This window comes from Nothoprocta perdicaria, unplaced genomic scaffold (genome assembly GCF_003342845.1).
Source record: "Nothoprocta perdicaria isolate Ctin4 unplaced genomic scaffold, notPer1 scaffold_167, whole genome shotgun sequence".
In the NCBI taxonomy this organism is placed as follows: domain Eukaryota; kingdom Metazoa; phylum Chordata; class Aves; order Tinamiformes; family Tinamidae; genus Nothoprocta; species Nothoprocta perdicaria.
The window spans coordinates 160498-175898 of record NW_020454838.1 but is presented as its reverse complement, the minus strand read 5'-3'; the positions used below and the strand labels follow the sequence as shown (position 1 = coordinate 175898).

General features: G+C 45.1%; 1 protein-coding gene across 2 annotated transcripts in view; it reads right to left on the bottom strand.

The window, feature by feature from the left end:
- The window catches only part of BCAT1 (branched chain amino acid transaminase 1), a 57185-nt gene that overhangs the window by 26268 nt on the left and 15516 nt on the right, over positions 1–15401 (bottom strand). For both annotated transcript variants that reach the window (XM_026035774.1, XM_026035775.1), the window contains exon 3: positions 10248–10319. In XM_026035774.1, the coding sequence (XP_025891559.1) occupies positions 10248–10319 (72 nt within the window). The remainder of the gene's footprint in view (positions 1–10247; positions 10320–15401) is intronic.

Genomic DNA, 15401 nt, shown 5'->3' with positions numbered 1-15401 from the left:
CTGTTCCTGCAGCATCACTCACACTGAGAAATCACCAGGGCGATGCCAGGCTGTCGCCCGTGACATTTACAAGCGGCAATCTCGTTCTCTGCCTTGTCCACATTGCTGCAACCCTGGAAGCAGCATTAAGGATGCATTAGGGATTAGCATTAGCCCCGCTGCTCACGCGGACGGTGCAAAGGGCAATTCTCCGTGAGCGTGGCCTGCTGTGTTTACACATGCTCTCCAGCACTCCCTGCCACTGCTGCCTAATGAAGCCGTTAAACTGGAAGCGGAACTGGGAAAAGAAGGCCAAAAAGGGAGGTGAAGAAAGAAACACGCATGGCACACAGCCTAAGCAATAACCAGATGCAGTGTCTTGGCCCATGTTGCCCGAAACAGCAAAGACTTATCCCCAGTCTGGCAAACTTTCCCATTCTGCAGCAGTACCGCACATCCCAATGTACGTGCCCAAGTCCCAACCCTGGGAAGCCCTGCAACAAAGGGGAAGGAACAGATTGTCCTGCCAAAGAGACAGGTATCAGAAATTGTCAGGGCATTTTATAACACTACACCTGCAAGGAGCTAATATCTCAACCCCACACGCTTTCCAATAGCCCCTTATCTGCAAGGAGCCTGCTGGTTGCAGCACCACCTCTTCCAGATTGAAGACTCACTGCTGCCGAGCACCGAGGGGACACTGCGACTTGTGGAAACTACAATTCATCCCTTGATCAAAACAGATCTTGCAGATTGATCCCTTGATCAAAACAGACCTTGCATCATGTCTAGCCAAAGCTGCATCAAGACATTTTGGTGCCTCGGGCCAGGATGCTGCTTTAGTGCTGAGCCTCCCTTCCCCTTGCAAAATCCCTCAGCAGATCTGGAGCTGGCAGTGGCCTCAGCCCGGAGCTGCTGCCCTTATTGCTGCCCTCCTGCTACTCATCTGATGTTTACCCCAGAAAGCTGTTGAGGGTGAGTGTAAATGGGGAATGTGCATCTCATCCTGCTCTTTCTCTCACATTTTGCCCATGCCTTCCCAGCTGACCCTTGCCTGCTACGTTATTTCTCTACCAGGTTATTTCCCCAATGAGTAAGTGTAGATTGAGTAGCTGTAACAAGTGCAAACGATCTGACACAGCCCGACTTCCCTGAACCCTGCACTGGGCCAAGCACTTCTACCACAGACACCACAGAGCTGGCAGTCTCGGCTGTACAACAGCTTACAAATTGCACAACCATAACAACAAGTTTCAGCAGGGACCCTCAAAACATTAGCATAAAGCAAATGAGACTATCTGTGATCTACCATGATGAAATACTTAAGCTCCCTGACTTCTGGCCTAGGTGATTCATTCAAGATCACGAAGCAGCCAACTGCAATTATTCCTTTTTTATTACTTATGCTGAGTTTTTAAATGTATCCTAAGAAAGATCAGCATCTCCTGATGCAATAACAGGCAGAGAAGTGTGGACAAAGCAAAAAAGGGCTTTGCCCATGTGCTTGTGAAGAGCAAAGTGGGATTTCTGCAGCAATGCAAGTGTAGTAGTGTGGGACTCGGTGGGAGAGCAAGGCTTGCTAACTCACCTTTGCAAGCAGAAATCTCTTGCACGGGTTTATGGGGCCTTGCAGCTCCCACTTTGTGGGCAGCAGTGCAGCAGGAGCGATGAGCAAAACAGCACCTTCCTCCTGCAGCCTCAGCAGCCCCTTCCCTTGCCAGCCCCTTGCAGGCAGCAAGGATCACCCCTCTTTCCCTGCTGCCCTGAGCAGTGCTCCCAGCTGGCTGGGAAGGGCATCCATCACACGTGGCCACATGGGAGGAGAGCTCAGGCCCCCATTTGCTGCCTGTAATCGCTCCTGCAGAGGAGCAAATGTGAGGAGCCCACAGGGACGTGCGGCCTCCTCCTGCAGGGGCCTCCTCCTGCAGGAGCCTCCACCAGGAGCCCCTGCTTTCCGCAGGCTGCTGTGGGGCGTCACGCTCAGCCCCAGCGATTGCCAGGCTCCTGCTGGGCCTTCCCTCCCCTAAGCGGTTGCCTGCTCTGCCTATTCGTAAATCCCACCTTAGAAACAGAAACATTGAATATTGCTCCCCTGGACGCAACCAAATCCTGCCTTTTCTGACAGGGTTTATTTTCGTTGTGTTGCTCGCTGGCCTCTCAGCTCTATCTAATCACTAGTTGACACGCCGGCTGCGTGACGTGCTCGAGCGAGGAGAGCTGTGTCCTGCCTGTGACTGGGGGCACACGAGTCCTCCGGGCTCCTCTATCTCTTCCCGTCTTCTTTTCGTTAGCACAGACTGCAAGAGGTCGTCACTTTCCCTATAAGACTAAGCCTAAAATGGCTCTGTTGACAATAATAAGAATGTCTACAGCAGAAATAATAAAACAGTAAGATTTTTATAAGGATTGTATCTGTTCAAAACGAGTTTGTAAGAGGTGCTACAACAAATTCTTGTAAGGAGAAAAAATAATGTTAAATTCAGCTAGCCTATAACCCCTTTATAGTCATTACTATTTTAAATTCACAACATGGCCTGAGGCTTGAGAATGGAAAGTATGCCAGGATATAATAAGATTTGAGCAGGAAGAAAATTCTAATCTTCCTACTGTAAAAATGGAGAGGCAAAATGTAACCAAGCGGCTCCTGCTGCCCACGGGAGAACAGCCGGCGGTTTCTCAGCGTGCCGCTTCCCGGGAGCTGCTCCGCTAACACACGTGGGCCCGGGCGTTCGGAGCGGTGCCTGGCAAGGGCTCCCGGTGGCCTGCACGGGGGTCCCGACGGCAGGGAGGTGACAGGGGCCCTCGATCAGCCGAGATTCAGTCCCGACGCGAGGGCAGACGGGCCCCGCAGGGCTTTGTCTAGCCCGTCCTCTGCAGCGCATTTACCTACGTGATTCGTAACAGACAGCACGCACAGTAAGAAAATATTTGTCAAATCAAAGAATAGTCTCTACCACCGCCCTCCTCTCCACCCCAGGAGGTAACGGGAAGAGAAGGAGCAGGGAACAGCATTAGGTCGATCTCTTCTCCAAAATAACTACCAACAGGACAAGAGGAAACGGCCTCAAGTTGCGACAGCGGACATCCAGGTTGGATTTTAGGAAGAATTTCTACACGGCAAGAGTGGGGAGGCCTTGGAACAGGCTGCCCATGGAAGTGGTGGAGCCACCGTCCCTGGCAGTGCTCAGGGAACATGTGGATGAGGCACTTAGGGATGTGGTTTAGCAGATACCATGTTGAGGGGCTTACGGTTGGGCTCGATGATCGTGAAAGTCTTTTCCAGCCATAATGATTCTGTCATTCTATGATTTCCTCCGGCTTCTTAACCCTTTCCCGTGGCTTGATGGATGCTCCGCTCTGACCAGGTAATGTTTGCTTTGGAGAGGCAGGCAGGGCAGTGAACCCGATACCCAGCAAGGGCGCAGAAAAGCGTTTGGAAGTGCTGTGCATTTCTGTCCTTTGGGGCTGAACGGGGCATCTACAGCAGCAGCCCAGCTCAAAACACTATCCGAGGATGTCCAAAAGCACCAGAAGGAAAAAACAGGATATGGGAAAGCTGCAGGCTGGCCTGTCCATAGAATAAGCATCAAATAAACTGGTATCACCTTACAAAATGCTAACGCGTATGGATAACGTATAATGTCATTGATTGCAATGACTCTAACAGAACTTTACAAGTTCTGCATGAATTCAAATGACGCCCTGCACCAACCCACGCTGATTCTTACTCACTTAAGATCCTCACATAAGACAGTAGAGACCCCTGCTTCCACCTTTGAGGAGATTCTGGGATTATAAAGGAGGTAAAATCCCAGAATCTTTACAGCCTCGTCCACCTTTACTGCTGCAGGAGACCTAAATGAACTAACCCCTTTGGTTTGTCTCTTTATCATTATTCTCTTTCTCCACTGATAAAAATTTCAAAGGATTTTTTCTTTTTTGAGTTGAGGAAGATGAGGGAACGGAATTCCCATGGATTAGAAAGAAGCAATTCCACACAGAAGGATTAAGAGACACCGCAACCCACAATGGTTTAACGGCCTCGTACAGCAAACCTTCTCACAGACTCGTGTCCAAACATTTCCATAAATACAAGACGGTGGCTCCTCTTTGCTAACGGGACACATTAGCTAATTACACTGCTCACATTATTCATTATTAATGTCTGCTGCTGCTTCTCAAAAGAGGTGACACCGATTGTGAGGCCGCGCTGTTCTTCGCCCCACAACCGCTGCAGCACAAACACAACGGGCCGTTTTGAAGCAGAGTTTGCCAAGAAGAGGGTTTGAGTCTAACACAGGCTGCGGGCGCACACTGGCCTGCGACACGGGACTAAAATAGAAAGATCCTTGACATTTCACTGATATCGCTTTTCTTTTTTTAAACAGAGTCACAGTGTTTTAGTTAGATCTTCCAATAACGCTTTATAAATACAAAACTTAAAAAATGCTATGCAAAGACTTTAGACACTACTGCCTCGGGGCTTTGCAAACTATCATTTCTACTTGGCACAAAGAAACTGAAACACAAAAATGAGATAGTCACAACTACACTCTTAATAAGAATCGCTATATTGATGGAAGAAATGAACTGAAAACCTAGATTTTCAGCAAACAAGTAAGTAATCTTTGGCCTAAGTAGCCTGTCCAGTAACAAACACCTTCTGTGGAATAGCCAGGAATAGAGTCATAATCCCAACTGTCTGAGTCCTGTGCAGTCCCAGTTAAATCTCCTTAACCTGGTTTTAATAAGCTTGCAGACCGGCTGGGAGGGGCATTTATGGAATGATGGTCCCCCAAATGTATCATTTCCAGTGGATTTTCAAAAAGGTCTTTTAGGAACATAAAATGCAAAAAGCTTTCATGGTACAGTCTCCTACACACATTATATTTAAGTAATAATAATTTCAAACATCCAGGTAACCACACCTGCCCTTTTGCTTTATCCACCCCTCTCTCTCACGCTCGTAGACACAAGTTAAGCTTTGCAAATTGCCGTGAATTTTACTGCTTAATCTGCCACAGAAATTGTCATGTTTTGTTGACCGAGCATACTCTACTTTCTTGTGAAGAGGTAAGAAGTGTGGATTAAGATAAAACTTTTTGAGCTCTCTAGGCTATTACTTCATATGGATATATGAGTTATCTTAGGAACAAGCAGAAAGTACAACATAATTATGTGAAAAATACTAAATTATCTTTCTTAATTATAGTTCTCATTCCTATATATTGAGCAAAGAATCCATGTAGTATCAATTCTGAGGACTCAATACCACAGTGCCATTTAGGAAAAATTAAAAATTCTCCCTCTTAGGGAGGGTCAGATAGTTTCCCTTGTGAATCTCTGGCTGGTGATAAAGACTTTCATTTTAAAAGCAATCCTTCACTTTTGGAAAAAAAAAAATTTTAAAAAGATATGATGCAAATATAATTTCCAAAATTCTAGTACAACCTCTGTGCTTTTACAGAAACCTTATCTTAGCTCCTAGTTAACAAAGAAGATATAAAGCATCACTTTCCTTGGGCTGCAAGTTAAGTCCACAGAACTGCTCCCTGGCAGTTCTCCAAGCATCTCCCTTTCATCTTGGCTAAAAGCTCCTGTTGTTTGTTGAAGACAATTAGTTTTATTTACAAATCCAAGAACTTCAGATAACAAGACAGTCACTTTCTCTGCTATAACTAAAACCCTGTAACTATTTGAGGGACATTATATCTCTCAAAGGAAACAGCTACAACTACTTCCTGCCATGGGCTTTACACTGAACAGGGTGACCCTGGATCTCAAATGCCACCGGATAGGCAGGTTCCCAAGGACATTAAAAAGGCACTTGCAGACTGTTGGGAAACCCTCCCTTAGCCTAGCACAGCAGAATCATGGAGAATCATTCCCACAGCTGCAAGAACATGTTCTTGCTTAGCAGCATTTCTGGCCTACCACAGTCCCGAAGGAAGGATCAGTGATGCTTCTCCATTTCCATGTATCCCGTGCTCCCAGCCTGGAGTGGGAAGCACGACCTCCACAGGGGGCCGTACCCGGCAGTGCGGAGCTGTGCAGCTGCTCTAGCCGTGCAGGCAGCGGGCGCTGATCTTCAGCCTCGCTTTGCTGAGAGCTCGTGAGAAAGCAGCAGATGACCGAGTCAATCATGCCCAGCCCATATTAGCCTTCTTTAATAAACTCCTGGGTTTATACCTTTGTAACCCAGCATTTTCGTAATATGCTAGAAACAAAGAGAGTGCCATTAATAAGAGCTGTATCCACAGGATGAATTCTTGCCATTATTCGAAACACTCCAACGGCTGTGTGCAAAGCCTGTGTGGATGCACATTTGCCAGGAAAATGAAATAAGGCAGTGAAACAGTATCAGCACTCTGTGTTTCGCACAAAGTTCACGGTAATCTGACGCCAAGGCTGCAGGTTCTAAAATATGCAGCTAAAAGCCCTATTCCTGGGAAGAGCAACATCTGTGTGACAGGACTTGTGAGAACAAAATCAACATCCCTAATACTTTTTATCAGCAACGTCTCAATTTGAAGCACAACCACCTGCCTTGGAAATACATTTTAAGTTTCTGCTTGCCTCACCCAAAGCAGAAAAATACTAGAGCTATCGATCACCGTGAAGAGATGTTGGCTGCTTAGCTGTAGGTTGCAGCCATGGCGCGGAAATAACCCTTTTTTTTCTAGTTTGCACAGCTCCTAGCAGTTCAGAGCACAGTTCCCTTTCTGCTCTGAGACACCAGGGCTCTGCAAACAGGCCCTGGGGCAGAGAGGTGACAGAAACCTCCCGCACCCAGCGCCTCACACAGCTCCCCAGGAGCCCGTTTCGGACCGGGCGCTGTGCGAACGCGTTGGCCCATCCTGCCTTTGCTCTATAGCTCCAGCAAGCCCAGGAGCTCAGCGGGCACCTCAGCACTGCACTAACTCCCTGCAGAGCTCCTGGCTTCCTGGGCTCCCATCCCGCTGGCCTGGGGCTCGGGAATGCTGAGTCTGTCTGCAGGAGACCGGGCCTTAGGAGCCCTTCAGCTGTAGGGCCTCCGCTTAGGTGTTACCCATTCCACTATCACCGCTCCTCACAGTAGCAAATCAGCACCAATTAAATTGTAGACTATAGCTATTAAATAACTAATCTATATAGTTTTGAAATATCAAAATATAGAGAAACAACAGAGATAGAAAATACCTTCTTTAAGTGTTCTTTTAAGAATCTCATGTATTAGTTCTCATTGAAGAAAAAAAAAAAAAAAAGCATTCCATGGCAAAAAGTTACACAGAGACAAAAAACAGAGTTTTTCAAATTTATCAAATCACACAGATTAAGTGCCTTAGTTGTAGGTTATTTGATGATACTGTTACAGGGAAAAGGCACATCCAGGGGCAAAACCGGGTATGTGCCTTTTCTAACTCAATATTCAATCACACTGAGGACGGCTGCGGTTTCCACCTTTGGTGAAACATCTGAGACGTGCTATACACCAAAATTACAATTTCTTAGGTAATGGTCACAAGCCACAGCCAGTTCTTTAAAAATACACATACATAAGTACTAGTTAGGGATTAAAGAAAAATTTGCTCTGGTAGAAGGAGCTGGGTAGGTATATCCTGGAGACTGGACATTTCCTACAATACAGGAAATCTAAGCATAAACATTGCTCCTTCAATGTTCCTCAGCCTCTCCAAGATTACTTGTGATGTCTAAGGGCACCACATTAGATATCTTGTAAATCACAGAGCAGTCAGGGTTAGCTTTTTAACCACAGAAGCGAATCAAACTTAAAAGTAATTCAGTAGCAACTGGTATCAACCAAGTTCTGATTCTAACTTGAGAGAAGTTTGTGAGAATTAAGAAGGGTGAACAGCTAGCCAAGGAGCTCACTGTGCCCTCATATCTATATGTAACAGTCCTTCCTTCCCAGAATAGGGGGAAAAGCTCTTCAAGCCCCCCGTTAAACAGAAATTGCAGTGAAATTCATATAATCTACTTAAAAAGCACAACATTGCATTCTAAAAAGAAATGTTTCCAGAGAGGGAATCTGCTATTCAAATATTGGCAACATCCACTTTAAATAATCTTTTATGCAACCATAAAAATAAATCATTCCCCATTTTCTCTATGTACATTCCCACAATCCTGGATTACTTAGGTTACTTGCACATAAATAGCAGCTTTCTTTGAAATATCATTACTAATAGTTTCTGAAGTTGTAGCCATATTTTCTTTTCATAGAAGCAACTGTGAAGCCCTCAAATGAATCCAGCTTTATTTTATTTGCCATTGCCTCATGTCATTTTTCCTTCATTTATATATATATATTTTTTGAGAGAATGAAGCAACAGAAACTGCAAATTGTTATTATATTGCATGACAAAGAATTCCTCATATCTCCCAACCAAAACTTTCACACACATATACCACAGTACACTATTTTCTAGTGACTGCAGTTAATCTCCAGAAACACATCCATACTGCAGGAAAGGACCTAGAGATCAGACTTCACTCTGAGCCAGCTGTTTTTTTAAAACATTATCCCCTTTATGACCTTAGCATCTGTCCTACCTGCTAACATAACATATTTTCCCCTCACGCACACACAATTTCCACTTGTGATTTGCCATCCTGACTGACACACAAGAATAAAAGGGAACTGGCTCAAAGTCACCCAATCTTTGGAGCTGTGGTAAGGGAGCTGCTTGACAGCCAGTGTAAATTAGAGCTGCCTCAGGGCTCCTCTACTGTATGGCCTGTTCACCTATGGACCCAACACTACCAGAGCACTTGTCACTCTGCCTGTCCGTCCTTCACGTGGACCGCGCAGGAGGAAACAGTACAGGCAGTTACATAAGTGAGAACAGCTCCTGTTTCTAAAGAAATTGTTTTTGCTTTCAAATACTTACTCCAGAAATTTACACCAAGAATATATATATATACTGGGATCTATCTTGCCTACTTATTAAAAGTAGATTTACAAAATGATTCTGCACTCCATATATGTCAGATGCTGGAGTTTCATAACTGGCTACACACTTACGTCAACATCTCACAAAACAGACCTTCGGGCTGAAAAGTCATCCTACATCAGCCTTCTCCAAGAGAACTGCCAGGGATGTTCAGTGCAAAGGAACAAAGAAGGACTCAGAAGGGCTGAGAAAGGTGAAAATGAAATCAAGGGGCATGTTGCTACAAGACCAAATCCTGCAGTCTTGAGATCTCTTTCTGTTTGCTGTCCTTGGCAAGGCTTTTATTAGAATAAATCTTACCAAGGAGACCAACACATTTTCTGCAGCATTTATTGTCTGTATCTGATAAAGCCTGAGAAGCTAAAAGGGAAACAGTTACTTAAGCATAATTCAGAAGATTGCACTAGACTGGACACTGCCCAAAGAGTCAGGAAGAACGTGATGGTTACAAAGCATATCACTAAAATTTCACCTCATGTGCTGCTGACAGCAGTCAGCAATAACAGGAAAGGAACTGCTGAAAAAGCACAAGTGAGGTCAGCAATTTGGGGGGTAATATTTTTAAACATGTGCAAAAGATAAATGAGGCTTTTAAAGGTTATATGTAAAGCAGGGAAAGGCAGGGGGAAGAGAATTACAAATGCATATCAAAGGCCAGAGAAATAGAAAAAAAAGAGTGGCGGAGAACGAGAAGAAGTCAGAAGGCAGGAGTCAAAAGCTGCCCATGTTTATGGGCTCAAATTCCCAAAAGAAAATTAATTAACAACTGTGTCCACACATTGTTAAAAAAATCTCCTGGTTACTAGTTGAGTTGCTGAGTGCTGAGAATGTGCCAGAGCTGCAGCATGAAGCCCTTCTGAGACGCTTAACTCTGCAATTTTGAAACCAGACACAAAAAAAAAAACTAGTTTTGAACACCATGCCAAAATTAGACCAATAATAGAGCATAAATACAGAGTGTTGCATAGCCTTTGTCTGTATAACTTATGGGGGTAATCAATCTAGAGCTACATTGTTTTTAAGTAGGTAAGAGACAAGAAACATTCAGGAATACCATGTTAATTTTTGCTTAATGTCTACTAAGCTTTTAGTTGGCATCTGCAACAAGAATTATTCTTGAAACATTTTTAATTTCTTAAAGGGTTAATAAATACTGAAAATAATTTCAGAAAATGCAAGTCCTGCTTACAAAATTTTGTTTCAGCGTGTCAGCAGTTACAAACTCTTGCACCAGAATCCTCACCACATTGCAGATGATGCCTGGCACTGTCCAGTGAAATGCTCCAAACACTCACATTTTAGCAAACAACTTACCTTGAAAGATTCAGTCACATGCTTTGTAGCATCCCCTGCATGTCCTCCAGCCACACACTCATTCTCACAGCCCTACATGGAATAAAAATAGAGAAAATCAGATTCAGTTCATGTTGTAGAAAAATTGCTCTTTTTTTTTTTTTAGGGACAGATTATATTTAACAATTGTTCAGACTCATTGTCAACAAGAACATTAGCGAGATTTTTTTTTGTATTTACTCAGTATAATTTTAAACCTTTAGAATGTTTTACTTTACTTGAATTATTTTGTGCAACTGAATGTTGGTACTTTAGTAGGAGGGATAACATCTCACATTAGCCTTATACGCTTCACAGTAATTCACGGACAGCATTCCCAAGTCTTTAATTTAAAATGAAATATATTGAGTTTTTATACAATTCCATCAGATCACGGATTCTCTACTAAAAGCATCTACCCCAGTAGATTTGCTTATTTTGGCCTTTTCTCAAAGCAGTCTAATGAAAGAGACCAGAAGAGAGGGCAAGAATCCTTTCCTCCAAGCACATCAAATGATCCAATGATCACACGAAAGCCCTGACACAGAGCACTCGCCTACATAAACATATAAGCAGCAGGTTTTGATTTACTTGCTGGGTCAGTCTGAGGGTTTCTGCTACTATCACGGGACTAAGGGAAGGGCTGGGGGAGAGGGAGCGGCAGCTCTGGATTCCCTCCCCTTCAGCGGCAGTGAGATGCGGCAGGCGGGTGCAGGGCATCGCCGTGAACCCGAGGCCTCAGGCCTGCAGCGAGGCAGAGCCTCTCTGCGGACCCTCCTGCGTGGGCGAGACCCCTCGGGCGGCAGGGCTCGCAGCAGCCTCCAGGGCAGCCTCCTGCAGAGAGGCCTGCAAGGGCCAAGCAGGGCCAAGCAGGCCCAGGAGCGGGAGCAGGAGCGGCAGGGACGGCTGCGGGGCTGGTTGGGAGAGAGATGGGTGCGGGCAATGGGTGCCGGTTGGGAGACGGCGAGCGATGGGTGCGCAAGGGCAAGCAGCTCCACTGGCCAAGGAAGGACAGGGCTCCCCGGCTGACGGGAAAGGCCTCCGGGGTCCTGTGCAGCCCAAGCATCTTCCCCCGGGCCGGTCTCGGAGAGGCGGCAGCCAGGCCGGTTCCTTCACGGAGCTCTCCCTCCCCAGGGAGAGCGCGCTGCACGCACGGAGCAGCCAGGGAGCATCCCGCTTCCCCTGCCGCTCCCGGCAGGGCCCCGGCGCGCGCGGGGCACATCCTCCGCCCCTGCCTTCCCTCTCCAGCAGCAGCTTTCGCCCCGCTCTTCCTCTTTGTCCTACTCTCTGCAGTGCAACACGCTGTTCTGGCTACATGCTCCGCACCACCAGTGAAAGGAGAGAGGTCACAAAGCCCTTCTCAACTTACCAACACACATTATCTTGAAAGCTTTTAAAAAAGCTTTTCCTTTACCTTAAAACCACAAAGGTTTCATTTACCTTAGAGCTTAGCTATTATCACTACTTCCCCAGGAAGACAAGTCCTTTTGCTAGAGTCTGTTGAACAGAATTGAGCGCCCGAGATCAAGCAGGACCTGAGTGTTCCCTAAACCTAAGCACAGTATGACACATCCTTGCTTTCCCTGTAATTCTGCAAATATTCTCAAATTCAGTGGTAAAGCCACAGGAGAGACTTTCACGACACCATCAGCTTTTATCAGCCAAACACGCTGCCCGTGAATTAAACCAACTGCTGCTCCTTGGCACGGCAGTGAATCGGGGTGCAGGACATTCCCAGCTGAGCGGATGGGAACTGCCCGCTGGGAAAGCAACAGTCTCCCAAGCTGCTCCAGCTCCACTGCTCTCTTTTGTCTAATACCTAATATGTGCAACTGGATTTTCTAACGGCAGTTACTGGCAAGAGCAAATGCTGACAAGTGCTTGGTCGTTATTCCTCAATCTCTTCCCTCCTCGGCTTTGTGCAGTTACTCTAACGGCGGCTGTTGGTATCACACAGAAAGGAGAAAATTTGGATGTCGTTTCATCTTCTCACTCATGTTCTTTAAACTGATACACAATCTGCAAGTGAATTTGAAGTGTGAACCACTTACAGGAAGAACCCTCAGGGGCTCATCATGTTTTCATTCAATCCAGGGTTCCCACTGCTTCCAATGAAGCCAACAGTCCATTTTGGAGCGTACGCCACTAGGCCAGGCCTGTTCTAAATGAAATCATTATGTCTTATAGGTTTAACTCACATATAAACCAGAAGCTAACTGCCTTTGTCAACCACCCCGAGATCAGACTGAGTTAATCCCTCAGCAGTAGGAAGACATATCACAATTACCTTTTAATTGGCAGAGTCATATTTTAATGGCTTATAAATCTGAGACATGCTGTTAAATACAATAAGAGTAATTACTCCCCGGTTTAGCACCCACATTGCCAAGGGAGGCATGCCAAGGCTAGACTTGTCCTTTTTATTTAATGGCATGGTAGATTGAAAACTGCACCTATTACCATACTGACATTATCCTGAAGATACATTTCAGATACAGTGTCAGAGCCTCCTTAAAAGCCACTCAAGGTTGCAGAATCAGTTCTAGACCAAAACATTAAGACATGGTGCAACTATTTTGGCATGACAGTAATTTCTAGGCTGGAGTGGAGAGGCAAAAGCCATTCTTTTATGGTCTACGGACCTGCTCTTTCTAAACTTGATATATCGCAGTATTTCACCATTTTTCCTCAGAAAAAAAAAAAAAAAAAAGAGTAACTTTGAATTTGCACACTGATGTTAGTAAATATAAAGCTTATATGAGCAAAAAGTGTAAAGCATATATCTTAGAGTGAATTAGTTACCTTAAAAATGAGATTTAAAAGTCTTTATATTACTGCAGAACATTATCAAAATAAAGACCTGGTAACAATTATATTTACTTATCATTATATTTCAAGTAATGTCTGCAGAGTCACTACACTATCAGGTAGGAAATTATATTTACTGTTTTTAAAATCAACTCAAGATCTGCAGTTTCACAAACTCTTTAGTCATCTTTTTGGTTTCTCACCCCCACTGAGCTGATGCAGCTGACCTTTGTGAACGCCCGTGCCCATCTCTAGCAGTGTCCTCAGGGCTGCCACCCCACCTCAAACTTCACATGATCTGTGCCTTTCATTAAGGTATTCAGACCCCAGTGCAGATTTCTGGACAATAAGACTATGAACACCTAATCAAAATTCTGTGTACATATGAATTTAATGACCTAAATATGAATGAAATGACCCAGTGTGTCCTTAACTAGTCAGTCCAAAGACATCTCTGATGTCTCAGAATTTCGACACCACCGTGACTCAGAATTTCAACACCACCCACACCCTCTTTAGAGCACTGCCAGTGACAGGGAGCACCAGCAAAACAGTTTTGTGCTGCTGCTGCCTAGGAAGGCCAGATTTGCAGTGTTTTATTGGCAGTTCTTGGCTATTCATGGGGGAGGAGAACCTCAAGAAGGAAATAAGCCAGAGTCGCACAGCTGTGGTGGTAAAGAGTGCGTTCCACTGAGATGTCCCTGCCTCCTGCTACATAGGAAATAATAAAGATTTCACAGCATAATTTGCTTTGGAAGGATAATGAAATTGGAATATCTACCTGTGATTTCTATGAAGGTACTGCCTACAGAGACACAGGAACACAGGGGCACACAAAAGTTCCACAGGAACTTAAGGAAACACTTCTTGACAGTGAGGGTGCCAGAGCCCTGGCACAGGCTGCCCAGGGAGGTTGTGGAGTCTCCTTCTCTGGAGATCTTCCAAACCCGCTTGGACGCAGCCCTGTGCCACGTGCTCTAGGTGACCCTGCGTGTGCAGGAAGGTTGGATTAGATGACCTCTGAGGCCCCTTCCAACCTTAAGCATTCTATGATTCTCTGACACCAAATCAAGCTTGTGACAACAGGCACTCATGTATTCAATGTATGTATTCATACCCATAAAATCCCAGTTGCACTCCCGTTACAGGTATAAAATGGGAGTCCAATGCGCACAAATGCCACACATCCTGTGTTGCTCCTTTCATATAAAGCATTTCCACAAATTGAAAATGGCATTTATTTTTCTGCAGGAAATGCTAATGCGATCTGACAGCTACACCACACAAAATATGAATTTGCAGAAAAAGGGCTACTGAAAGGGCTCCAGAATGACGTTCACTGCTTAAAAAATAATTTTAAAAAATCAACCAATTGTCAGGTTGAGGGACAAAATCTGAATATTGCTGTAGGGCTGAGTCATGAAATACTATTTTTAACATAAATTTAAAAGACTTTTAGTTAATGACCTTTATGAAAGACTTCTAGGGCTTGGGCAGCTCATTTATATTATTCAACAGCCAGGCCTGCTTACCTTCCCCTGCGGTGGCAGTTTCTGTATGTTATACAAACAATGTTTTTAAAGTGCCTGTGTATCATATAGGTCTAAACGCGAACATAATCATGTATAAATGTGAATGCCACCAGGTGAGTTCATCAGACTGTGCTGCCTACAGGCCAGCAGGCCTAACCATACACTACTATGAGAAAATCTCATCCATGCTATTTCTTTTAAATATTGTCTTTCCAAAATCAACAAGAAGGAAGGGGCAAGTGAGCTACCTATATCTCACCCCTTATCAGGCCAAACAGAGATCCCTCAGATACCTTTGTTTGTTAGCTTGGCACACACCACAGTATAGGCTTGATAGGCTTAAGCACTCGAGAGAAAAGGCACAGCACAAATCCCAGAGCAGCTCTGGGCCTCGCTGTCACACACAAACTGGGGCAGTTCACCTCAGGCTCAGCCTTCAGTGCTCAGCCCTGCACTCAGCCCTCAAGCAGAACTGCTGCTTGTCCTGACTTCTGCACCTGCCCCGTGTTTCTCTCTGAGGCTGCTCCGGTCTTACGTGTGTCTGCAGCGGTGCCTTGACTGCTGGGCGGTATCACTTCATCCCAGTTTCTTGTTCAAGCCCATGCCTTGACCTGCTACTAATGCTGGTTGCACACATAGGAACAATAATGGCAGAGAATAAGAGAAAATATAAGGCACCTAACAGAAGAAAAAAAAGAGAGAGGAGAGAGAGAGAAGGAGAGAGAGAGAAGGAGAGAGAGAGAAGGAGAGAGAGAGAAGGAGAGAGAGAGAAGGAGAGAGAGAGAAGGAGAGAGAG